This window comes from Periplaneta americana, chromosome 1 (genome assembly GCF_040183065.1).
Source record: "Periplaneta americana isolate PAMFEO1 chromosome 1, P.americana_PAMFEO1_priV1, whole genome shotgun sequence".
Lineage (NCBI taxonomy): Eukaryota > Metazoa > Arthropoda > Insecta > Blattodea > Blattidae > Periplaneta > Periplaneta americana.
The window spans coordinates 27,097,630-27,123,880 of record NC_091117.1 but is presented as its reverse complement, the minus strand read 5'-3'; the positions used below and the strand labels follow the sequence as shown (position 1 = coordinate 27,123,880).

Below are 26,251 nucleotides of genomic sequence, written 5' to 3'. Positions count from 1 at the left end.
AGTATGAAAATACTGTTACTTTACTCATGAAACATACAACTCCACTGTTACCAACATTTCAACATGAAAATTTACCATCTAATAAAAATGTCTCACTTTTCTCCCTGTCTCACTGTACCCACTTCTCCCCTATCTAGTCACTTTCGTGACACTTATGAGATTTCAGTGTTAGAAATTGTTTCTGGTTATTCACACACTGCTGGAAAGAGAATATAGGTTCTCTAAACAATTTAAAAAATAACCTATTTTTTTAATTATTAAATATACTTTAATTGGTTGATTCGAAAGGCAAGAAAATAATTCTAACTCCATATGAAACACAGAATTAATGTAAATGGAAGAGAAAGGAGAGCAGAAATAAGAAGAAGTGTAAGGTAGGAAAGTTCCTTGTCACCTTATTTATTTAAAATGTACATTGAAGAAGCTGTAAGAAATCTTAAGAAGAAAACAAAGGATACCTAAATTAATAGCAGAAGAATACACAGTATTAGATTTGCAGATGATATTGCAATATTTTATCAGATGCAGATAAAATATGGAAAAAAAAATGTTACAGATATTAAAATTAAAAAAGAAATTTTCAGAAAATCAAATTATTATTGGCAACTTAAAATAGGAAATATTACAATAAGTCAATCACTCTGCTACCTTGGTACTTTGATTACAAGTAATAATAAAAGTAAAGTCGAAATTAAAAGAAAAACTGTTTTAGCTAAATGAAGCTTCATTAATAAAAAAGTTACTGATTTGCTGCCACATGAAAATCCAAATAAGGAAAACATTATCCAAAAGTTTTATGTGGTGTGTATTCTTTTACTGTATATCATGGAAGCGGAAGTTGACAAATTAAAAAATATGAAAAGAATCATTCAGAAACATTAGAAATGTGCATCTGGCCAGAATGCCAAAAACCAGCTGGAGAGATAAGTGTCAAATACTGAAGTTTTAAAGCAGGGAAATGAAAATAGAATAATATTAACAAAGAAATTGGAGAAAAGTGGGATAAAATTTCTTGGCCATACAATCAGCCATAACACATTTTTAGCTAATGAAATAGAAGGAAAATTACTTAGCAAGAAAGGAAGAGGAAGACCAAGAAGTAAATACATCAGTGGCGAAGCTAAAGTGTAAATACTAGGTAGGCTGAAAAAAATCTTCTTACCTTATACCATCTTATACAGCAGATGTTTCTCAGCTTTTCTGTCAAAATTTTTTGTGACATAGACCCCACAAGAAAATGATGACCATTCATTTTCACTCCCAAACAGAATACAGGCATAACAATATAACTTATTTGTCTCAGAGCACACTGTTAGCCAAGGATATTTCTTATACTATGAAAATGAAAATTTCTATTTTGTCTTCCACCATCTGCTATTTTAATATGTAAATGTGGACTCGATCTCCTATCTTTGTAAGCACATTTTGTTGCATACATCCAACTTGAAAACGGTTTCTCTTTTAATTCTACAAATAATGACCTCAATGTTCTCTCAGTATGAGCCATTTTGCACAAAATTAATATATAACATACACACGCAAGCACTTTTGATTAAACTAACATTCAACAACGCAGTGCAATCACAGAACACCAATATAACACGTATTATTGTCACGGAAGGCTAGCTTCGTTTAGTACGGAGATGTGACGAATCAATAGCCCCTCTCAAACTTGTGAGTCAAGGTCATAACCATGCCTTTAGAGGCTTTTACCACAAGCCCCGCACTGAACTCTCCATCCTGGAATGACTGACAACAGTGAAGTTAATATATGGAAGGATTGGAGTGAAACCAAGTGTTGCGATACATCGTTATTACGAACTTATAGGCCTACTGTTCATTCATTCATTATTAGCATTACAGCCCATGAAGGGCATGGGCTTCCTTAATCAGTAGAAACCATTCATCTCTATCTTGAGCCTGTTGTCTCCATCTCTTGCATCCAACTCTCCGCAGATCATCCTCCATATCCTGAAGCCACCTCAACCTTGGTCTTCCTCTCTTCCTTAATCCTCCTGGGTGTCCATATAATGCCCGTTTAGGTAATCGGCCTTCTGGCATACGTTCAAGATGTCCCAACCATCTAAGTCTCCCTTTCTTAATGAAGGAAACTATACTCGGTTCTCCATACAGTTCCATTAGTTCTTTATTTGTTCTACTTCTAAACTGACCATTTTCAAAATGGGGACCATATATCTTTCTCAGGACTTTTCTTTCCCAAACTGCTAGCATATTTTCATTATTTATTGTTAAAACCCAAGCTTCGTTAGCATATGTAACCACTGGTCTTAGAATAGTTTTATAAATTATTTTCTTTGCAGATCTGGATAATGAACTGAGTTTAAATACTTTTCCAAGCCCAAACAGGCACCTATTACCGGCCATTATTCTTGTCTTTATTTCTGAGGATATATAATTATTGTTTGTAATCATTGTACCTAAATAGTTAAAACTTGTACAATTTTCAAAATTATGGTGGTGAAAGACCACATTGTCCTGCTTCTGTACCTCTCTTCTGGATGTTTTCATATACTTGGTTTTCCTTTCATTTATTTCCAAACCAAGCTTTCTCGCTTCTTCCTCAAATTCTTGTAGTGACCCTGATAGTGCTGCCTTATAGGCCTACTGTTACTAGATATAATTAACTCAAATTTTTTAGGTAGGTTAAGTCTCAAAAACCTCTTAAAAGCTTCGCCACTGAAATACATAAAAGACATGCTCAGTAGAAGGAAGTGCAACAATCATATATAATTTAAGAGAATATCAGAGGAAAGAGAAACATGGTTGAAGCAACTAGGTGAGGTCTCTGATTTTTAATACCATAAATGATACTTAAAAGCATGAATGTTGCACTGATAAACTGTTAAGTTACTGTATTTGATTAAGTACCGGTACCGTAAATAACGACCTCACTGTGTTAACATTATAAATTGTTGGTGTTATGTTACCTGACTGACTAGTTTTGATGCTGTATGCATTATTCTCTGAATCCTAGCGAATCAAATAACTTAAGAGTTCATCAGTGATTATATAAGTGTTAAAAGTGTTTCAAGATGAAGTATGAATGTTGTCAGTAAAATTTCATTTCTGTTTGAAAATTCCTACAAAAGGATAATAACAATGAAAGCAAAAGAGCATGAACAACTGAAAAAATATATAAAAAAACAAGAAAATTCTTAAAATTATTAAGTATCATAGAAAATAATTTTAAGTATCAATGTTAGCACCATCCCATTTCTGTTTGAAAGATTCCTTACAGAAGGGTAATCCCTGTACTCGCAAAATATTACAACTAAATTAAATTAGCTCATTAGTAGTGTGCTTGCAGTTGAAAACAAAAAAGCTTGCAGAAAAAAAAATATTCCGTTGCCACGTGTATAGAAGTTGCAGGGGGGGGGGGGGGGGGCATATTGCACAATATCAGCACATTAAAATTGAAAATAGAAAGGTATAATCAAGTCTTTTGTTGCTTTGCAGCAAAACTGAGATGCAAGATCATCTTTGTACCACTTGACACACGTCCAGAATACAAAATCGGCTGCGGCACAATGGACAGGTACATTTGGAACTCAACCAAGTCTCTGGTCTGTCCTGGTCTTGACGTGATGCAAACCTATGAACATAATGTACTAAAGTAAATGCTGGCTATGCAATATGCAGTATTACCCTGAAGTCAATAATATTTGAGTTTTCTACTAACATACATGAAGAATTATTTCCATAATGGGGCTTGTGATAATATAATTTATATTGAATACAATGAAAAGCACAAAATCTTATATATCTTCTTCGTTATAAATTATTTTTCATTTATTCTACTGAATGCTTCATTATTCATATTTCTGCAAGAGCTTCCATTAATGCTATTTAATTTTGTTCTACAAAACTCTAAAGGTAATACAATAAAATAAAAAAATTAAATATAGTGAAATGAAACACATATCAAATGATCACAACCACGACCGCTAATATTTCCATGTAAAATTTGACTTTCAGATTCTGCTTTAGATAAACATAAACTGAACTTTGTTTCATTTTATTGCTTACTTACTTACAAATGGCTTTTAAGGAACCCGAAGGTTCATTGCCGCCCCCGCATAAGCCCCTATCCTGTGCAAGATTAATCCAGTCTCTATCATCACATCCCACCTCCCTCAAAGCCATTTTAATATCCTCCCATCTACGTCTCGGCCTCCCTAAAGGTCTTTTTTCCTCCGATCTCCCAACTAACACTCTATATGCATTTCTGGATTCGCCCATACGTGCTACATGCTCTGCCGATCTCAAACGTCTGGATTTAATGTTCCTAATTATGTCAGGTGAAGAATACAATGCGTGCAGTTCTGCATTGTGTAACTTTCTCCATTCTCCTGTAACTTCATTCCGCTTAGCCCCAAATATTTTCCTAAGCACCTTATTCTCAAACACCCTTAACCCATGTTCCTCTCTCAGAGTGAGAGTCCAAGTTTCACAACCATACAGAACCCGGCCCCGGGACAATTTTTCCCTTGAAATTATTCATACAGAACTGTTTTATAAATTCTAACTTTCAGATTTTTTGACAGCAGACTGGATGATAAAAGCTTCTCAACCGAATAATAACATGCATTTCCCATATTTAGTCTGCTTTTAATTTCCTCCCGAGTGTCATTTGTATTTGTTACTGTTGCTCCAAGATATTTGAATTTTTCCACCTCTTCGAAGGAGAAATCTCCAATTTTTATATTTCCATTTCGTACAATATTCTGGTCACGAGACATAATCATATACTTTGTCTTTTCGGAATTTACTTCCAAACCGATCGCTTTATTTGCTTCAAGTAAAATTTCCGTGTTTTCCCTAATCGTTTATGGATTTTCTCCTAACATATTCACGTCATCCGCATAGACAAGAAGCTGATGTAACCCGTAATTCATTTTATTACACCTTTCTTTTTTTTTCTTTTTTCTTTCTTTAACAATTTCATTCACTATTTTTTCAAAATATTAAGAAGTCTATTTACATGTTCTCCAGACTCAGTCTTTCAATGGAATTCGATTTGATTATAATTTTTTCCTTCGATTTTAAAACTGAATTATCTGAGTTTTCCATATTTAAATTTTTCCGCTAATTTTCTTTCAAATAAACCACTTTCACTTTCGCGAATCACTCTGACTCGATCTTCCAACAACAATATATTTCTCATTTTACTGAACATGTTTTTGCTCTTAACAACTTTACACAATGCCAGAAGACATGAAAGTGTTAAAGGGAGCAAATACCATACAGGTAATCCGTGATCTGACCCTGAAGACCGTGTGCAGCAGTAATAACTACTGCATTGTTGTTGTTTTCTAATGCCAGGCGTTTGACAATAAAGTCCTTTGACCTCTTGCACTCCAATATTTTTCAATGATATTATCATGGCCAGCCACTGAAGCACAGATTTTGAGGTGTTCCGAATCCATTTCTTGGTTTGAGTTGCATAATGGGCAGTTAGGGGACTGATATATTCCAATTCTATGCAGGTGCTTGGCCAAACAATCATGGCCTGTTGCCAATCTAAATGCAGCTACAGACGAAATTCGTGGTAAATCGGGTATTAACTGTGGATTTTGATGCAGAGAGTTCCATTTTTTCCCTCGAGATTGTGTTATCAAATTTTGTTTGTTGAAGTCTAAGTATGTAGATTTAATAAATCTTTTCACAGAGTAATACGTAGATTTAGTAACATGTCTGTAAGTAGCAGTGCTGCCCTTCTTTGCTAAAGCATCCGCATTCTCGTTTCCCAGGATTCCACAATGGGATGGTATCCATTGGAATACAATTCTTTTATTGAGTGATATTAATTGAGAGAGCATTTTAGTTATTTCTGCTGTTTGAGATGAAAGTGTATGTTTAGAGACTATTGATAGAATAGCTGCTTTGGAGTCTGACAATATAACTGCATTTTTAACACTTTTAACGTGTGACAGAGTAAATTTTATGTTTTTAACAAAGTGTTAACGAGAACTTTAATCAATTAAATTTATTGATGTGGCATAGAAGATTCCTGAGACTTTCACAGCAGGTGTGGTCCTCCAGACATTCTGGGGGTTGTGTGTGAATGAAGTAGCCACCAAAACATTAAAATATGGTGTTCACTTAAATCGGCTACAACTTGCCATTTAACCACTCCAATATGAAATGAGTACCATTAAGGTAAAATTATCCGGAGGTAAAATAGTCCCCCAATCGGATCTCCGGGCGGGGACTACTTTAATGGTACAGAATCAACTAAACATCTTACAATGGAATGCTGGTGTTATAACATTAACCACTACTGCATTGTAAAAATATAATACTGTACTTTAACCATTACCGCTCCTATGTCGGAGCCAGTCCGCCACTAAAATAAGTCAGCTGCAGTCCTGCGCCGGACTGAGTCCGCCACGTTTCCTACAATGTTTATAAACACTCCGAACTCGGAGCAAGGAATGCATGTTGCGTCAGTATGTTATTGAGATTACGATCTGTGCAGTGGTGTTATTTCCGTGTGAATTACAATTGTTTCCTGTGCTCTAAAATACATTTTAGAAGTGGCTGCGAATGTTTTATCGTTCTTGTTATCACAATGGCGTCTACGAGCAGAAATGTTGTCAAAAAAACTAAACACATAGTGAAAAAAGAACGGAAGGCTTTGGGCGACGATGAGATACATGAAGACTTGCATGGGGATTGGGAAACTTTTAGTGATGATTCAGACATTGAACTAATTGAAGACAATGACTCTGATTCTCAAGTAAGTGAAGCCATTTCAAGTGACAGTGACGATTCTGATGACAATCAGTCCTGTTCAAGTGATGTTGAAGATGATGGTGATGATAAAATAGACAGTGTTGACAATGATGGTTGGGATCACTGGGGTGCTAATGACAATGACTTTCATCATATACCGTTTCGTGGAACAGCAGCTTATAAACCTCCCCAGACTGGACGAAAGCCTGATTCACCATTTTTATATTTTTTGCTATTTTTTAGCCAGACACTGTTTCAAGAAATAGCTACCGAAACCAACAGGTACGTTAGACAAAAAATACAAAAAGTCACACCTTTGCGAAAACATTCAATTTGGAATGGTTGGGAAGATGTCACCGCTGAAGAGCTAATGGCTTTTCATGGAGTAATACTGAATATGGGAAGACGTATGAAGAGTACTATCAAAGACTTTTTCTCGGAACAATGGTTAGACAGTTCGCGGTTCTACAAAGACATATTTTCAAGAAAGCGATTTCTGCAAATATATTGGGGTCTTCATGTCTCTCCCCCTCCTCGAGATGGAACTCCAGACAGACAAATGCAGTCCCGAGCAAGTAAAGTAAAAAACGTTGTAGATTACGTTGAATCAAACTTTTTGGAATTTTACAGTCCATCGCAATATGTATGTGTGGATGAGTCTACTGTAAATTTCAAAGGACGTGTAGTATTCAAGATGTACAACCCACAGAAACCAACAAAATGGGGTCTTCGAATTTATGTAATTGCTGATTCGACAAATGGTTATGTCTGTGGTTTGATTCCTTATTATGGATCAGTAACTACAAAAAGTTTGATTCATCCAGAACTGACATTCACCAGCAGAATAGTTCAACTTATAAACAAAGTTCAGAGTGTAACGAATGAGAAAGGATACCATCTATACACAGACAGGTTTTACACAAACTTGGATCTTGCTCGGGAACTGTTACAAGCAAACGTTCATTTGACTGGTACAATAATGCAGAATAGGAAAGGCTTGCCGAAACAAATGAAGAAGAAAGCACTGAAAATAAAGAAACATGAAGTAGTAGCCTACAGGAAGGAAGACAAATATTTGACATTATCGTGGAAAGACAAGCGAGTTGTTACCATTCTAAGTACATGGCATAATCCAGACACAAGAGAAGTCTCGAGAAAAACTGCGAAGGAAGTAGAGGTTTTTCAGAAACCTGTTACTGTTATAGACTACACTTCAAAAATGGGAGGAGTCGATAGAGCAGACCACTACTGTTCAAGCTACGGTTTCCTGAAGAAAAGTTTGAAATGGTGGCGAAAATTATACTTCTGGATTCTGGAGATTTCCCTTGTAAACAGTTTCCACCTATACAATTTGAATCAAAACTCAAAAAATCTTCCTGCTTTGTCTCACCTGGAGTTTCGTAAGAAGATCATCGAAGGATTGGTGGGGAATGTGAGAAACAAAATGTCTCGAAAACGTGGGAGACCAAGTACCGGAGATACAGAAGATCGTCTCAATGGAAAATTACACTTGATCCGGGCACACGAAAGGAAAGTTACGAAGGACTGTGCAGTTTGTTCGAACAGAAAAGTAAAAGGTGGCAGGAAAGAAACGTCGTTTTATTGTGATACATGTGAGAGGAAGCCAGGACTTCACCCCAACAAGTGTTTCGCCCTTTACCATACAGAGAAGAAGTATCGATAGGTATGTATTAGTTCTTATATTTATTTGAAATGTGCATGTAGAATATCTAGCAAAGATACGTGTAGAAAAAATACGCCAATATATATTGGCACGAAAGTTCCAATAATGTATTACATTTTATGAATTATGTTCTTCTAACAATCCGCCACTGACATTCGTATATATTCATTCTCTTACCACGTCTTCTCTATGGCTACAGATCTCATGTGTTTATCTTTCACAGTTATCTTACTATTACAGTGCTAAATATAGATCTTCGAACCTGACCACTGCCAGCTCAGAAGGAAGTGTTGTCTTATAATGACGGCGAAATATAAACCAAAGATTACGACTTTGGGTGTTTACATGTCGCATATCTCGACCTAAAAGGCTCTTCACATCTCTAAGTTCATATTACTTTCATTAGCCTTGAGTTTATTATCTGACGAACGCGAGCAAGCACATGGCTTCACATTCATAAAGGCAAGCCCGTACAGTCGAAAACGAATTATAGTAGACAGTTAACATTCAGTGAGACGAATGCGTGAGCCTTTCATATAATATTTTAACCCCATATATCAAAGATTCTTCACTTTTACGAAAGTTACAAAAGAAAATCAAGCAGTGTAAAATAGTAGTTCAATTTGCACTGGTGAGTGTCATTTAAATGGACCAGGCGCACAGTGGCCAAGACATTTAAATCCGACCAGAAAGGGTTAATTTTTATAGAAAAAAAATTAGGAAACTGCAATTCAATGGCTGGTTGGTGGTCAGGGAAAGAAGCACGGTCTTTAAATGGAGGTAAAAATACATCTGCTTTTTCGGTTTTTACATCGATTGTAAGAAAACCCGATCTCTAAGAGGAGTGGTCTCTTAATAAAATTGGTATTTCACATAGGTAGCACCATACTGCGAAGGACTTAAAAAAAAGATACTTAAATTAACAGAAACTTGAAAACATACATTTCGGGATCAGTCACTGTTCTATATGAACTTACTTGTAAGAAAAGTGATTTTATAAAGGTTTCTCATCTGTTCAATGAGAAGTATATTTGTCAAACCATAAAATTGTAGATTATAATTTCACTTTAATTAACACTACAAAAATCAAACCCAGGCTAGCCTAGGGCCTGTAATTTTTAACTCCCCACCCCTTTTTATTACCTTCTAAACAATATTTAGAATATATGGATATAAGTTTCAAATGTAATATGTGGTAATTTCGAACTTCAGTATATAAGTTTCTGATGCAAGAAGCTATTTATAAACATAACTCATTTTAATTCGTGTAGATTACCAGCACTGATACACTTATCTAGAACTGATTGACGCTTCCAAAAATCTCCAGTATTTTCAATATTTCTATTTTTGTTTTCCATGTTTTTCGAGGGCCATAATTTTTTTAATAGAAAAATTCAATTTCACAGAGATCCTGGATCCCAACTTGCAAAAAATATTAAAACTAAATATATATAGAACATTAAAACAATTACCATTTTCCCATACAATCGAGGCACCACATTGGGCGGCAGTAACAGGTATTACAAGCATCATCTTGCGTCACAACACCTCCACACAAGTTTTGAAGTTTCACATTGGATTGTGTCTGCATACATCCAATGCACGGTTCCAATTCCTATGAACAGAAATTTAAAATATGCATATAGAGAAATAATATATGTAAAAATAACCATATGCAATAATTAATTTATCCTTAAAAGTTTAAACAGTTTTACCATAAAGAAGACTGAAGTACTATCTGAACAAGATATCTAGCAAGCTGAGGACAATATTTTGTTATCAATATTGAGCTGTCATGTTGCAAAGTGACGCATGAACCCCTTTCACCTTTACACCCGCAGTGAAAGCTTACTAGTTAATTAGCCAGCACAGATTACACACTACTCCATCTTTATATTTTTCAGGGAACCCAGAAGAAATTAAGTAAATTGAGGGAAAATGTCAACTGGTGGAAATAGTATGCCACTTACTTACAAACTTACTTACTTACTTACAAATGGCTTTTAAGGAACCCGAAGGTTCATTGCCGCCCTCACATAAGCCCGCCATCGGTCCCTATCCTGTGCAAGATTAAGCCAGTCTCTATCATCATACCCCACCTCCCTCAAATCCATTTTAATATTATCCTCCCATCTACGTCTCGGCCTCCCTAAAGGTCTTTTTCCCTCCGGTCTCCCAACTAACACTCTATATGCATTTCTGGATTCGCCCATACGTGCTACATGCCCTGCCCATCTCAAACGTCTGGATTTCAAGTTCCTAATTATGTCAGGTGAAGAATACAATGCGTGCAGTTCTGTGTTGTGTAACTTTCTCCATTCTCCTGTAACTACATCCCGCTTAGCCCCAAATATTTTCCTAAGCACCTTATTCTCAAACACCCTTAACCTATGTTCCTCTCTCAGAGTGAGAGTCCAAGTTTCACAGCCATATAGAAGAACCGGTAATATAACTGTTTTATAAATTCTAACTTTCAGATTTTTGGACAGCAGACTGGATGATAAGAGCTTCTCAACCGAATAATAACACGAATTTCCCATATTTATTCTGCGTTTAATTTCCTCCCGAGTGTCATTTACATTTGTTACTGTTGCTCCAAGATATTTGAATTTTTCCACCTCTTCGAAGGATAAATCTGCAATATTTATATTTCCATTTCGTACAATATTCCCGTCACGAGACATAATCAAATACTTTGTCTTTTCGGGATTTACTTCCAAACCGATCGCTTTACTTGCTTCAAGTAAAATTTCCGTGTTTTCCCTAACCGTTTGTGTATTTTCTCCTAACATATTCACGTCATCTGCATAGACAAGAAGCTGATGTAGCCCGTTCAATTCCAAACCCTGCCTGTTATCCTGAACTTTCCTAATGGCATATTCTAAAGCGAAGTTAAAAAGTAAAGGTGATAGTGCATCTCCCTGCTTTAGCCCGCAGTGAATTGGAAAAGGATCAGATAGAAACTGACCTATACGGACTCTGCTGTATGTTTCACTGAGACACATTTTAATTAATCGAACTAGTTTCTTGGGAATACCAAATTCAATAAGAATATCATATAATACTTCCCTCTTAACCGAGTCATATGCCTTTTTGAAATCTATGAATAACTGATGTACTGTACCCTTATACTCCCATTTTTTCTCCATTATCTGCCGAATACAAAAAATCTGATCAATAGTCGATCTATTACGCCGAAAACCGCACTGATGATCCCCAATAATTTCATCTACGTACGGAGTTAATCTCCTCAAAAGAATATTGGACAAAATTTTGTACGACGTCAACAAAAGTGATATTCCTCGAAAGTTACCACAGTTGGTTTTGTCCCCCTTTTTAAAAATAGTATGCCACACACACACAAATATGTATTTTTATTCGACCATACTATGATACCCTATTTACATGTGACGTAACTGTACCTTAATGACATACATTAAAGTACTGCTATTCATTATGTTATTCCAACTATCGACTTCCAACAAAGCATATGCGATATTGATTAATATTGTACATGTAACAACCCGCAAACCTTGAAAGGAGCAATCCAAAATGGCAGGTACAAACTGCACAATCAACAACATGTACATTAGAACCTCTGTTATCCGAGGTAATGAAGGGGGTGGACTGAACGGTTAATCAAAAAAATTGGATAATCCATAATCGTACCATAGAAAATTTCATAATTTCCTCCGTGGTGTTGTGTTTAACACGCTAGCAGTGGATCAGTTCACTAATGGAAGGCTGATTGTCAACAACGGGTTTTTAAGAGGCAAGGAAACTTCTTGTAATGATTGTGCGCTAAAAGATAGGAATAATGGAGGTCTTATGTTGTAGATTTACATAGTACTTTATACACTTTATCCTTGTTTGCAGTTATAATTTCAATCTCGTATTCTGATGCGAGATGACCCATAGTTTGTTTCCCTTTCCCAAACCATTAAATTATTTGCACTTTTTTATACTTGGCACAACAAATTTTCTGTTGACACCGTGGAAGACATTTCATATAGAAGTTATATAGTAGGTCCACCGCTATAGAGTAACGGTTAGCATACCTGACTGTGAAACAATTGGGCCCGGGTTCAAATTCTAGTTGAGGTTTTACCGGGATTTTCCCTCAACCCATTGAGAGTAAATGCTAAGTAACTTTCGGCACTGGATCTTGGACTCATTTTGCTGACATTAACACCTTCATCTCATTGAGACACTAGAGAACCTTAGCAGTTAATAAAGCATAGTGAAATAACCAATTAAATGAAAAGTTATACAGTACGGCAATTCGAACAGTAGACCATATGGTAAAGGCTTGTAATAATGCTCTCTAAAAATCATACATACAAATATAATGTACAAAACAGTATATATTATTTCTGAAGCAAAAAAAGGGAGAAAGACAGTCGGATAATCCGTCAATCGGTTAATAGGGTGACGGATAATCGGGGTTCTACTGTATTTAAAATAAAATATATTCTGTTCATGTTAATTTTAGTATTCTAATAAACTGAGTTCATTTCCTGTGTTTTAATATGTGTGTAGACTCTTCTGAAGTCTCGTTGAAATTGCGTAGTATTTGTTGTCACTATAAACAACATGACACAATGAATCTTTTTTTCCAAACTCGCCACTGTCTATATCAAAACATTAACTAAGAATCAACAATAATGGCCATGGCCACACAAACATTCCTATCTTTTGTGAATATTGTTTAATAAACAAAATAAAAATACACATGCATACAAATTCAATCTTGCCTGCTCTTCGAGTCGTGCAAGCACAGCAAGAATCACTTATGGTTAACAGGCAACTGCATAACTTAAAAAAATGGAACTGCATGCTCTTATTTATTTATAGAATTTTATCTGGGAATATCCAAGCTCAAAGCACACAAATTTAACTCATTTTTTATAATGAACAAACATTTTAAATTGAAAATGTCATTAAAACATTACCTGCGATGTTTCATACACTGCGTTTTGCGCCACTTGTTCACGAAATGCTTCCAAAAATCTATCAACAAGTGTAAGATGAAATGTAACATTCTGAAGAACAGTAATTGGACGGCTGACCTTGTCCTGAAGGTCTCTAAAGTCTAAGGCATTTAACCTGTAAAATATAATGAAATAAAGTAAATATTTCATATCATCAAGAGAAATTACATTTCTAGTTGGATAAACAATCTTTAATAAGCTGTTCTTATCACTGTCATTACCATCTTGAATCTATACTAATAATAAATCTGTAGCCAAAATTTTTCTGGTAATTTTCGATTTTCCAAAAATAATTGGTGTTAACATGTATAATTAACCATCCTGAAACCGAAAATCGCTTTTTTGACATTTTTGTTTGTATGTCTGTCTGGATGTTTGTTACCTTTTCACGCGATAATGGCTGAATTGATTTATATGAAAATTGGAATATAAATTAAGTTCGTTGTAACTTAGATTTTAGGCTACATAGCATTCAAAATACTTTATTTAAAAGGGGGGTTATAAGGGGGCCTGAATTAAATAAATCGAAATATCTCGCTTATTATTGATTTTCATTAAAAATATTACATAACAAAAGTTTCTTTAAAAATAATTTCCGATAAGTTTTATTTTATACAAAATTTTGATAGGACTGATATTTAATGAAATAAATGAGTTTCATAATTACAATAACAACGCCATCTAAGGCGCTGTACTGAAATAAAAACAAGCAAATGACTTCGTCTATAAGAGGCCTTGGACAACAACAATCGAAAGCTAATAAACATAGCCTAATAGAATGTTTCTGTGTTTGTATGAAGTAATATCGGATGCTAATTAATTGTTTAATTATTTCACCATTGGAAAGTGTAGTTTCTCTAAATGGACATAATTCTACAATGTCATTACAGTAACTTCTGAAACATATAGCAAGTAATATAAAGTATACACATTAAAACTAAATGATATGTCAATCTTCATTAAACTATGGTTGCATGTAATAACAATTAAGAAACATGTTAAAGGAATTGTCATTGCACCAAATGATTGCTCTCTGGACCAAAATGACCGAATTTTAATTATTTAAATACAATTTAAATTAAGTAACATATTAAACGATTTATTTTTCTATCAAACATGAATGTTCCCTGGATCAAACGTCCTATTTTAATTATGTAATTACTTTATATTTATTTCTAACAGGTGCAGCGGAGCGCACGGGTACGGCTAGTTCTAAATATTTATAGACACATTCACAACTTCAAAGGATAACTCTTCATGCTATCTCTTCAATGATTATGTTATAAGTTAACATATATTTTGTTAAATGGTAATGTGACATTCTTAACACATGTTCATGTAACATAGTTAATTTCATTGTATGTCATGCAGAGGCTAACAGAATTTCACCGACAAACTCTGAGAAATGATAGGTCACACTGAGAGGATCATTTTTTGTTAAGGAATATATGCTCAACAACACGTCCTTAAGAAGCTATGGACCCGAAAAGTGAGATTTTCGATTTTTTTTTTTTTCACATAAAGGAAATTCAATTTTACATGCTAGCTGTTCAAATTGCATTATCTGTACCTCATTACATTTTTAACATCTTCACAGCACTGATCGTCCAACTCTTTTTTTAATTGGTTTATTTTACAATGCTTTATCAACTGCAATAGTTATCTAGTACCTAAGTGAAATGAAGGTGATAATGCCAGCAAAATGAGTCCAGCACCGAAAGTTGTCCATGTATTTTCTCCTCTAAACAGAATACACGGGTGGTGGAGAAAGCATTTTCATGAGTGCAGCACAAAACCAATTGTTTCCATTACACACTTCGGTATTAAAATGACTAGTAGGCTACATGATTTCCTCGGCTTTTTCCATAAATTTCAATATTTAAATTTGGTGTAGGACGTCCTAATTTCTTAGGTTAACGTGCAATTTCTCTTTTAATTTCGAAAAGAGTTGGTCGATTAGGTTTTCATTTCATTCATTCATTAACTACCAATCATAATGGGGATTTGAATCTCAAACTTCCTGACTTTCAAGCAAATATGCAAATACAGTACATAGAAAAATCAATTCAATTTATAGTTAAGTTATTCAAATGCAAGTTTTAGCAATAGAACAGGAAGAGAATAAATATTATGCGATTTAATTACTTCCATACCTGATACGAAATGGTTTCACTCCAGGCCGCACACTCTTTACTTCGATGTTGAGGTACTGGGCACCACCAGGACTACTAGGAGCCACCTGATGGGTGTCACTGCTGCTAAGAATGAGAGCAGCATCGCTCTGATGAGCCACATCCAACCAGTATGGTGACACCTTCACAATCCAGTTGTCTGTTGCTATTACTTTAACTACTGAATTTGTCTCGATGCAAATTTTGTCAATCCTGCAAGACAAGAAAAGATCACTTTTATTACATTACAAAAACGAACTTAATGAGTTACCAATTCAATAGTAACAGACTGAAATTAAGTTCTTGTAAAGATCTGATAAATGCAAGCTTTTGACAATTGGAGCTGTTTACAATTACAGTGAAACCTGTTCAAATCGGAACCTGAATAATCCGGAATCCTGTCTATTTCGGAACAATTTATTGGTCCCGGCGAAATTAATATGTATTATGTGTAATTTTTCCTGAATAAAATGGAAACTGTCCAACGCGGAAACGGAAACTGTCTGCTACTGTTCAAAGCGGAAATAATATTTTGGACACACTACTTTAATGTAAACTATATTTTGAAACAGTATGTGCTTTCAAGGAATGTACGAAATACTAGTAGGTCACTAAAATAAAAACAAGTTTTCTTTGTAAAATTTTTGAGGGTGCGAGGATGTGTTGGCCTGATGGTCATAAATTTTATTATATACCCTATTGACTAGGCAGACGAGGCCCTTCAAAGATGTTCAATGTGCTTCACTCCTGTATACTGTTGCAGCTGAGTAGAACGCAAGTGTATTAGCAATATCGTGATTAAAAAAAAAAAGTTGCGTAAAAATGTTGCACTATCATTAATTGATGAAGTAAAAGTTATCGAGGAAAATGAGAAATGAAGAGTGTGGAAAATAATGTTGAAATTTGTGAATGGAAAACTCAGGTGTAACTTAACACTTTCAAAATTAAAGGCAGTATCATGAGTGAGTGGCTTGCGGTCAATAATGGTTACATGAAAAGAAAGAGAAAACAACTGGTTACATAGAAATAAATGAACTGTTGTGGGAGTGGATTGTTCTTGCCCTTTCATAGATCATGCAAATTTCTGGACCTATTCTGCAAAGAAAACCCTTGAACTGGCAAAGAAATTAGATAATCCAGAATTCATGGCTTCTAGGCTCCTAGTCCAATTAAATAATGTGCTGTATTATACAGTACAGTATTATATTATATTATAGTGTCAGATATTGAATTTAGTGTAATTAATAAACTTTACAGTGTTTAATGAGTGAGTTACGATACAATTTATACACGAAATGAGATTTTCATCAAGATCAGTCACCAATTAAATAAGTGACAGAAAGCTGATTTAATGTCAGTAGTGTTAAACGGAATATTTTGTAATTCCTACAATTTGCGGCATGCCATTTTGTTTTTCATTTATGCAAATGATAACATATTCCATTTGAACTTCACACGGAAACCTGTCCACAACAAAAAAAAAATTAGGACCATGTCACTTCCGTCTTGAACAGGTTTCACTGTATTAAATTTGTAAAATTATTGAGAATTGGTCAAAATACGTAAACTGCAGAAAATTTCGAGCAAAAAATATGCTGCTTACACGAAAATGCTACATACATAAAGAGTCCTCCATTTGCTTCCAGATCATTGCCACACAAAATATTAACAATGATAATATGCAAATAATTAAATTGATGATACAGAAAAAAATCTGTGTCTGTGTGTGTGCTTGTGCGCGTGTGTGCGTGCGTGTGCGTGTACTCATTCATTCATTTAGTGTTCTGCCAAAAGGCAGGTCTTTCACTGCAAATCCAGCTTTCTCTAATCTTTCCTATTTTCTGCCTTCCTGGCACGCACGCGCCCATGCACATGCACACGCGCCCATGTGCATGCGCGCGCGCACACACACATACATACACACACACAAAACCCATACTATATCACTAATTAGAATTTATATTAGTTTTTATTTTTATATCAAATAACCACTGCAAACTTGTTCTTCTAGTGTTCTTTATTATGCTGTCACTATTACCTGTATATAGTTAATTTGTACACACTATTGCACATTTATCATGTTTTTATTTGTATCACTGTGCTGGACATTTATTGGCCAACTGCTGTTGACGAGCACATTATCAATAAAACAAAATAGAATAAAAATAAAAATAAAATAAATTATTATTATTATTATTATTATTATTATTATTATCATCAACACTTTTGCCTCAATGCTGCAAATACAATGCCATGTATAAGGTTATTGCTAAAGTTTGTGTATGAGTGTATGACATTACATGGCGAAAAAAAAAAAAACTAATGAGGATATTTTCACGAAATTACATTTTTAACTGTAAGTACGAATTTTTTTTTTCGCCAAAAAAAAGTTTTAAATCATCACCAAAAAAACCTGGCTCTGTCAATAAACAACACAGCTAATACACAGTATTAGTTAAGTTCTGTGCCAACAAATGTTTCAGAATTTCCTATGTTGTTGCAACATGTGTATAGAATGTAATGGAGGAAATTTTAAACAATTGTTCTGAAATTCAGCTAATAGTTTTCTCATTTTATTAAATAAACAATTCACTAGTTATGTGTGTGATCTCTCGCCAAATTGTAGTGCCACAAAATGACAAGAATATTATCTGCAAGAGCTGGTTATCACTTTATTAGATTGTAGTTCCGAGAGACAGCAAGAGTGCCTTAGGTTTGACTCACTCAATTATGAAAAATAATAACAAATAACTGATTTGAAGCTATCAATTTATATCTTACGACATCATCTTTATTCCACGTCCTGAGCTACCTTTCTATAGTCGCGACGCTGTTATTCCCGGCGTGACTCCTCCTCTTTGCTTACGTATTAGAAAGTCAAGGCTCTATAAAGTCTAGGTAGATAGTATCGTTCGCCATGTTTGTTCTTTCGTTGCCGAGCTACCATACGAGGAATCTATTTGCCACACCATTAAACATTATCATGTCGTAGCTCCTATGATAATAAATCAAACGCACTGTAATTAAGCAAATAATAGAGCGGCAAATAACGTCTTTGTGTGCTTTCTGCGAACGCCAACGAAAGAGCCAAAATGGCGGGCGATTATATTAAGTATTTATCGAGCCTTAAGAAATTAATAACGTCTTCATAAGCGAATCACAATATGCACACGTTTAAATGTAGCCGACCTGCAACACGATTGGCTGCCGGAAATTAGAGCAACGGGACAATAGTACCACTTTCTTACCTTTTACCACGTTAAATTTTATACTGATCACTATTACTATAAAATTCCTGTCTTCTTATCATGTTTTATTCGATTTAAATCTTATTTCCATCGTTCTTTGTCTTATGGCAACTTCGCAAGTTGGGGAAGACATAAATTAAATAAATACTATGAAGTAATAAAGTCTGTTAACTAAGAATACTTCAATATTTAATTCTACATACATATCCAAGCTCTACTGATCAAACAAACTAAACAAACTATTTGAGAAGGAAGCTATAAATATTTCTCTCCATGTATGTTACTACAGGTATCCATCCTATTCTTAGTACCTCAATGACCAGTGAAGAACATTCACCTCCTGAATTCTATATTGATGTCAGATGCTACAGATGACCAGCCTGAATTGGGGTTGCAAAAGCAGGAAAGTGCTTTAGCTACTGGATGAGAATTCCAGTTATCACGGCTCCACTTCCAAATAAAATATGCAGTAATTGACGGCATTAGGACAGATGCAAATATATACAATTGCCACATTGCACCACCTTGCCAGAATATAGTCTGTGGATTAGAGTGGCCTAGTAAAAACAGCCCCAATAAGTAACCTGCAACAAAAGAAAATAAAATTAAAACACTAGTTTTCTTTAAACAAACAAGTAAGATCTATCACATCCGTAAATTTCAAGATTAAAAAACGTGTGGGTTAGCAGGGTTGGTGCTGAAATCTATAGCAGAAACCCTGGAAAGACATTAACCTCAGTCTGAGAGGTTTTTATATTATTAATTGATTATCTAGTGGACTTACTCGTGTTAATTATGTAAGATTTGTCCGGCTTACAGCTGTTTCAGTGCTACACACACCATCCTCAGAGCCTACTAGATCGTGGCGTCATCTCGAACTTCTCTGCCTGTTATGTGGGTGTGTTTGATTGTTGAAAGGTGTTGAAGGGTGGAGTCAAATAGTGTGTGTGTACTGAAATTGATCTGTGTGTTGAGAATTTGATCGGGATGTGTTTTAGTGTGTTTGTATATTTCGTATTGTTCTAGTGTGTTGAGTTTTTGGTTCCTGGGTTGTATGTGTAGGATTTCCATGTCCGTATTTATGTTATTGTATGTATGGTTAGCATTGGTTATGTGATCGGTGTATGTAGATGTATTTTGTCCTCTGGTTATTGCTTTAATGTGTTCTTTGCAGCGTGTTTGGAATAATCTGCCTGTCTGTCCTATGTAGAACTTATCGCAACTATTACATGTGAGTTTGTATACACCTGTGTGGTCGTATTTATTTCAGATCAATTTCAGTACACACACACTATTTGACTCCACCTTTTAACACCTTTCAACAATCAAACACACCCACATAACAGGCAGAGATGACGCCGCGATCTAGTAGGCCCTGAGGATGGTGCGTGAAGCACTGAAACAGCTGTAAGCCGGACAAATCTTACATAATTAACACGAGTAAGTCCACTAGATAATCAATTAATTATATTCAAGTGTATTCAAGTGTTAAAAGTAGTGTACGCAGGTTTCAACATGGAGTTATTGTATTGTTTTCCCAGACAGAAATCAATGCAATATAAGTCTGTGTTCCCAAGAATATGAAACCCTGTAAGGCTCGAAAGATTTCAATGTGTAGAGAAGTAAAATAAACAGAATAGATATGGAGACACTACAGAGTACAAAAACATCACTGCACTGTACATTACCGAGTGCCCTGGCATATGGAATTATGATGGTATTCAGGGATTCAGGAGAACACTTGTCACTGTTACTGTATGCTCTATTGATGGCTTTGTTAATGCATTTGTTGGGATAACCACTGAATGAGAGCATTCTTAAGGAAGTGCATTTCACGAAAAAGATTAGACTTTTGTATGTCTGTTATGTCTGTATGCATGTATTTTCGGGTAAACCTTTACAAATATAATTTTTCAGTCTTTCACACCAAACACATCTAGGAAAGAAATACTGTTTTTCTGTTATGCTTCGCTTGTGTCTCCTATCTTCATTTCCCTCTCAAAGGAAGCCATGCTATGTAGGTACCCTTGTGCCAGACCTCGAATATGGCAAGGCTGTAGGCTACATCCTTACATCTGAACAGGCTACTTAGAACAGTGAAATGATGTGTTAATGGAAAAGTGTTGTAAAAAGAATGTAAGAAATGTAAATCTTTGCAAAAATTCTCATAAACACGAAACATGAAAATCTGCTGGGGATAAAATACTGGTTCTTTGGTGTAAATGACAGCTGGAACTGAAACTATACGTATGTCCTAAACGAATATGAAACAAGTTTCTTCATAAAACAGAAATGAAGACTTTGATATTGTTATATACTGGATGAATATTTTAATTTCGTAATGCATATATAAAAAATTGTTAAATCTGTCAAATTTACAAATACAGTAGAAAGTTTTTCTTGGAACACGGAATAATTAACCTTAAATGAAAGTTGATGCTAAATAGGGGTTTGCTATGTTTGTTTAAAAACGTTTGAATATTTTTGCAAAAAAGCTACAATAAGTAAATTACGGAAAATAATGGACAAAAAAATTGAAAACATAAGGGGAATCTGGGTCCCAATCAAGTCTTCTCGTTATTTCAGATATCTCAGCATTTGAATTTTTTCCCATTTTGCGAACTAAATTAACCTTTTCCGTGAGAGAAAGCATTTTCCTTCTCACGGCCATTGTTTTATAGTGATATGTAGGCCTACTGTAATGATGAAAAATTCCATCTCTTCACTGTAGTTGCGCTGATGCCACACATCAAAAGACAAGAAGCGATTCTCATAAACACCAAATATAAAAAGTCATTGATTCTTTAAAAAATTTGTATTTTGCGCATTTAATCGAAATGCATTTATTTTGCATTAGTTGAGATGAAAAAAAAATAATTTAAAAATAATTTTTAATGTAAAATGCGGGTTTCTCAGCAAAGAGAATAACGTTAAATTAAATATAAAATACATTCATGATTACGTAATAATTATTGAGATCGTAACATTTCTATGTTACATGCATAAAAACGTTAAATGAAGGTTGCCTAAAATTGGGGTTCTATTGTATTATTCAAATTGTGCTTTTTTAGGCTTTCACGGTGAATGTGATCAGAAAGACATTTGGGTATCCACAGTACCTTAGAACTTTTTAACATTTTCAATGTTTCAAAACTATATAAAGGCACTATCATCGGGACAGATAGGTACGACCAGAAGGGTTGCCTATTCTATTGGGTCCATTATGTCCAGCTAATTCCTTTCTTTACTCAGTTCCAAGAACCTTTAGATAATTTCCAAGGAAAGATATTTCTTTTTTCGTCACAAAACCCAACTCAGAGGCAAGGGATAGACCAACAATTCTGATTTGATGTTCACTCAATAAATCCTCTTGTGTAAAAATCCATTATCATAATATCATACCTGCTACACTGTGCTAACATTTTATTCACGTTATTCTACTACATTATGAAGACCTATAAAAATATGATTTATTACAAACCAGAAACACAGAACGAGATGAAAATAACGTACCTTCCATAATTTGCCTTGAAGATTGTGAACTCTCAATCACTTATTGGTGTCTGTAATATAAGACAGTTCAATGCACCGTGGTTTCTTCAAAAACAAATCAATGACTCTGTCATAAAAAAGAGGATTTCTTTTAAGTGTTAAGAGCAATGTCTTTTCAATCGACAACAATGAAAGAGCCGAAATTTTGTTTTCACTCTGAGAGTTACTTAAGTATGTCTTGAGTCTCTCCAGAGCAGAAAAACAACTTTCTGATGATGCTTTTGTGACAGGAATTGTTACAGCAAGATTGACAAGTTTATACACTTCCGGAATTGTGTCACACAGATTAGCTGTACACAAATACCTGAGCAATTCAACAACACTTTTCTTACAGAATTCCTTGCTCGAGTAAACAACTAAAAGCTCACTTCTCAGTCGAGGAATATCAAAATAATGTCCATAAGATATTATGAGAGAAGCAAAATGTTGTTCTGGAAATATACATGAAAACTCTAAGAATTTTTCTGAGTCAAGTAGTGCGAGAAAGTCCAACTGACCAATATCTGAAAATCTTTGCTTCATTTTCTCTTTTATAGTGTCAATTACCTCAAAGTATAGTCTCTTATAAGAAACTTTCTTTTCGTCTAATACTTCGTCAATCCGCATTTTCTTACAATTGTGATAAGACATTTCACTATTTTCTGATGTACTATTCTCAACTCGGAACCAATAGTTGTCATAATCATTCCTCAGCTGATCCAAACAGTTTAGGAACTCTTCAATGCACTTCAAGCAATATCCTATGTCAGAGATTTCATTCTGTAAGATTTTCAAGACTGAATCGGCATGAGGAAGAATGGAAGCGAACAAATTAAGTAGAAAAATGAAGTCAAAGTCCTGAAGAGAATCACGAAAACCTCTTGCACCATTATACGTTTCACTATCCCACTTATCTCCATATTCAATTATCGAGTCAAAGAAAAGTAAAATACTGCCTTTGTGTTCAAACACAGTTGCAACGAATTCACTGCTGTAGTTCCATCTTGTAGCTGCAAATGATGGAAATTGTCTTTGCAATTCTTGTTCAAAAGCATAAGTACGTTTGGATGTGAAAAATGTAGCTAGTCCCGACACTGTCAAAAAAAATATTTTGCACTCTTTTATGTGATCCACTGAATTTTCTAAAACCAGGTTCATTTTATGTGCATAACAGTGCACAAAGAAGGCGTGATTAAATTTAGCTTTAATCTGCGCCTGTAAGCCTCCATGTTCCCCAGACATAACTGCAGCACCATCGTATGATTGTGCTACTATTTTCTTTTCACACAGATATTCCTTTAAAGTTTCAAAAACATGTTCTGCTAATGTGCAGTTTTCACTGAAATCACTAAACCCTAGAAATCTTTCCTGAATATCACCAGTTTTATTTACATAGCGTAACACTGTGGCAGCCTGGTATTTATTTGTGATATCAGTGGTTTCGTCCATTATAAGTGCTACAAATGGGGCGTCACTGATCTCCGCTTTAATTTCCATTTTCAGCACTTGCGCAATTGAATTAATCAAATCGTTCTGGAAATCACTAGACAATCGAGAAAAAACTGTTGAACGTTCTAGGTGAATATTCAGTTTATCATCAAAATTCCTGAGAAAATTTACTAGCCCTACATAGTTGTCTCGATCTGATGATGCAGTGGCTCCAAAATGTAACTCATGCTCAGCTAGAAAGCAAGTGACGTCAATCAGACGACTTACAACATGTCTATTATTTTTAACGACTTTATTATGCTCTTCTACATTGACTTTGAATTGTTCACTCAATGAAAACTCAACAAGTGTCTTTCCGAATTGCTTTAGGGACACTTGTGAAGTAATATGACTAGGCAACAACTCGTGTCTTCTCTGTAAGTTGTGCAGATTATTTAGATCAGAAACTCCAGCCCTGATCCAAATGTTCGACTCCGATGAAAAAAGAAGACAAGGCCAACAGTATAGCTTTGATGTTTCTTTACAGCCGCACAACCAACTGATCGCTTCGTAATTTTCTTTTCGTAAGTGCCTGGTAAATTGTTTTGTTTTTGAAGTTAAATTTGGAATCAAAGGTGTAGGTCGGCCCTCTGAAATAACATTAAATTTATCAGTGTAAGTTCTAGCACAGAATGGTCTGCTGAATAAATCTTCTATTACACAGCCACATTCATTATTTACGCACGCTGTGGACGGTCCTGGAAGAGATTCACGCCGTAACAAGCTCATAACGAACTATTATATGTAATTATAAAGTAATACTGATGCAGCTTACAACACAAAGAACACAACTTCTTGGTTTATAATAGCAACAATTACAAAACGATATACGCATCCGGGGTTAATGACCGCTGTCGAGATCTTGTATGCACAGGTAACAGAAGCGTTTCGGCAAAGAACCTTGATGTTAACAGAGACCACCAGCGGCCAATGTCAGTACTACTAACTACAATCGACTATTAACATTTATCCTTACTTAACTAAGCAATTAAACATTGACAGTAAAGAAAATATTTCATTTTTTGTAACATTAACAATTTGTAAAATGTACAGGGAGCACAACTCCAGATGATGGTACACGATTTTCATCTTGACGACCATGCCGTGCCGAGCAGTCAAATACCTTGCGGTTAGCCATCGCTAGTACAGGTATCGATATTACAGGCGGTACCAACACCCTAATCTAACTATGCCAAACCAGGTTAGGTTAGGTTTTATTGGTTTAGTTTATCTGATAACGAAGGGAGGGTGACCATTCCTTGGAAATTATCAACGTTTGACATTTCTTACCATTATCCATACATTAACTAAGTCCATTAGAACTATAAGCATACATTACACATGACAGAGAATGTTGAATTAATGCACACTTAAGCATATACATTGGTAATACATTAGTTTATATAGTTTTATTTCAACTTCCTTTGATACTTTGTACTCTTCACTTTTTTTTCAATTTGTAAAAAGAAAAGGTAAAAAAAAGTATTTGAAGCGCCCTATTGAAAATTAAACTTACCAAGTGGCAAAAGAGAATGGCTGAAAATTGTGGCAATAATTCTTCGCATATGGTACTGTATAAAAAATTCATTCTCACTTCCCAACCATGAAGCAAATATGCATTGGACAGTAAAACCAGCCGATACAAATTCATTGGGAGGAAAAACAAAACACAACGACGTCAACATATAAAACATAGTAAATAATAACGATGGTGCCATTTTATCTAGAGTACAGATTTCACTCTATTCATTCTTGCTTATCCCACTGTGACAAATCAATCACTGTACGATATCCAAGGTGTTTACGTTTCGTAATGTCATCGGAACGATTGAACTTGGCCACAGCCGTAAATTCTAAACTTATTTATTCCTATAAACGTCACGCGTAGAACAACACACCAATAGGCTCTCTCTGGACGGAATCACAAGAGACGAATGACTTATTATAATAGCTTCAAACGAGTTTGCATAATTTTAAATACACTCTCGATAAGACACAACGCACGAAACAACATTCATTCCAATTTTACGATAGCTGTAGTAGCGAGCGCCACATTGCGGAAGTTCTTCTAAGCCAGTCTCCAAGTTTTCAGTCATAATGGTCATGACCACGACCTCTCGGCCACGAATACTTTGAAAGAAACCCCACTAACCGACAACCCAAGGATTTCAGCTGTTTTAATCTATAAAATAGATCTTTCCCCGTACCTCTGATCACATATAACACATTATAATTAATTAAAATATAAAACTTTATAAAATAAAGCTTACAAACTTATAAAATTATTAAAATAGGTAATTTACCTTATACAGGGACATCATTTTATTTTTACTTCAATTTTTTTTGTACCTGAGTTTTTTAATGTACTTCACTCCAACCCCT

At 34.9% G+C, this 26,251-nt stretch overlaps 1 protein-coding gene across 1 annotated transcript; it reads right to left on the bottom strand.

Annotated features, from left to right (window-relative positions):
• Nucleotides 1-370: 370 nt before the first annotated feature.
• On the bottom strand, nucleotides 371-25,952 carry LOC138693073 (E3 ubiquitin-protein ligase TM129). Its single transcript, XM_069816703.1, has 6 exons — nucleotides 25,386-25,952; nucleotides 19,188-19,434; nucleotides 15,585-15,815; nucleotides 13,393-13,546; nucleotides 9,913-10,055; nucleotides 371-3,613 (listed from the first exon to the last, which is right to left on the bottom strand). Exons 1-6 carry the CDS (start codon nucleotides 25,585-25,587, stop codon nucleotides 3,496-3,498), a joined length of 1,095 nt encoding a protein of 364 aa, XP_069672804.1. The 5' UTR covers nucleotides 25,588-25,952; the 3' UTR covers nucleotides 371-3,495.
• Between the last annotated feature and the right edge of the window lie 299 nt (nucleotides 25,953-26,251).

Bases quoted from the DNA above. Each gene is read 5' to 3' on its own strand.
- LOC138693073 (XM_069816703.1), bottom strand. From the start codon at position 25,587: ATGGCACCATCGTTATTATTTACTATGTTTTATATGTTGACGTCGTTG. The intron at 15,816-19,187 runs GTGAATGTTCTT...CTTGTCTTGCAG, and splicing joins ATCAATATAGAATTCAGGAG to GATTGACAAAATTTGCATCG. The intron at 10,056-13,392 runs GTAATGTTTTAA...TTCTGTTCATAG, and splicing joins CAGTGTATGAAACATCGCAG to GAATTGGAACCGTGCATTGG.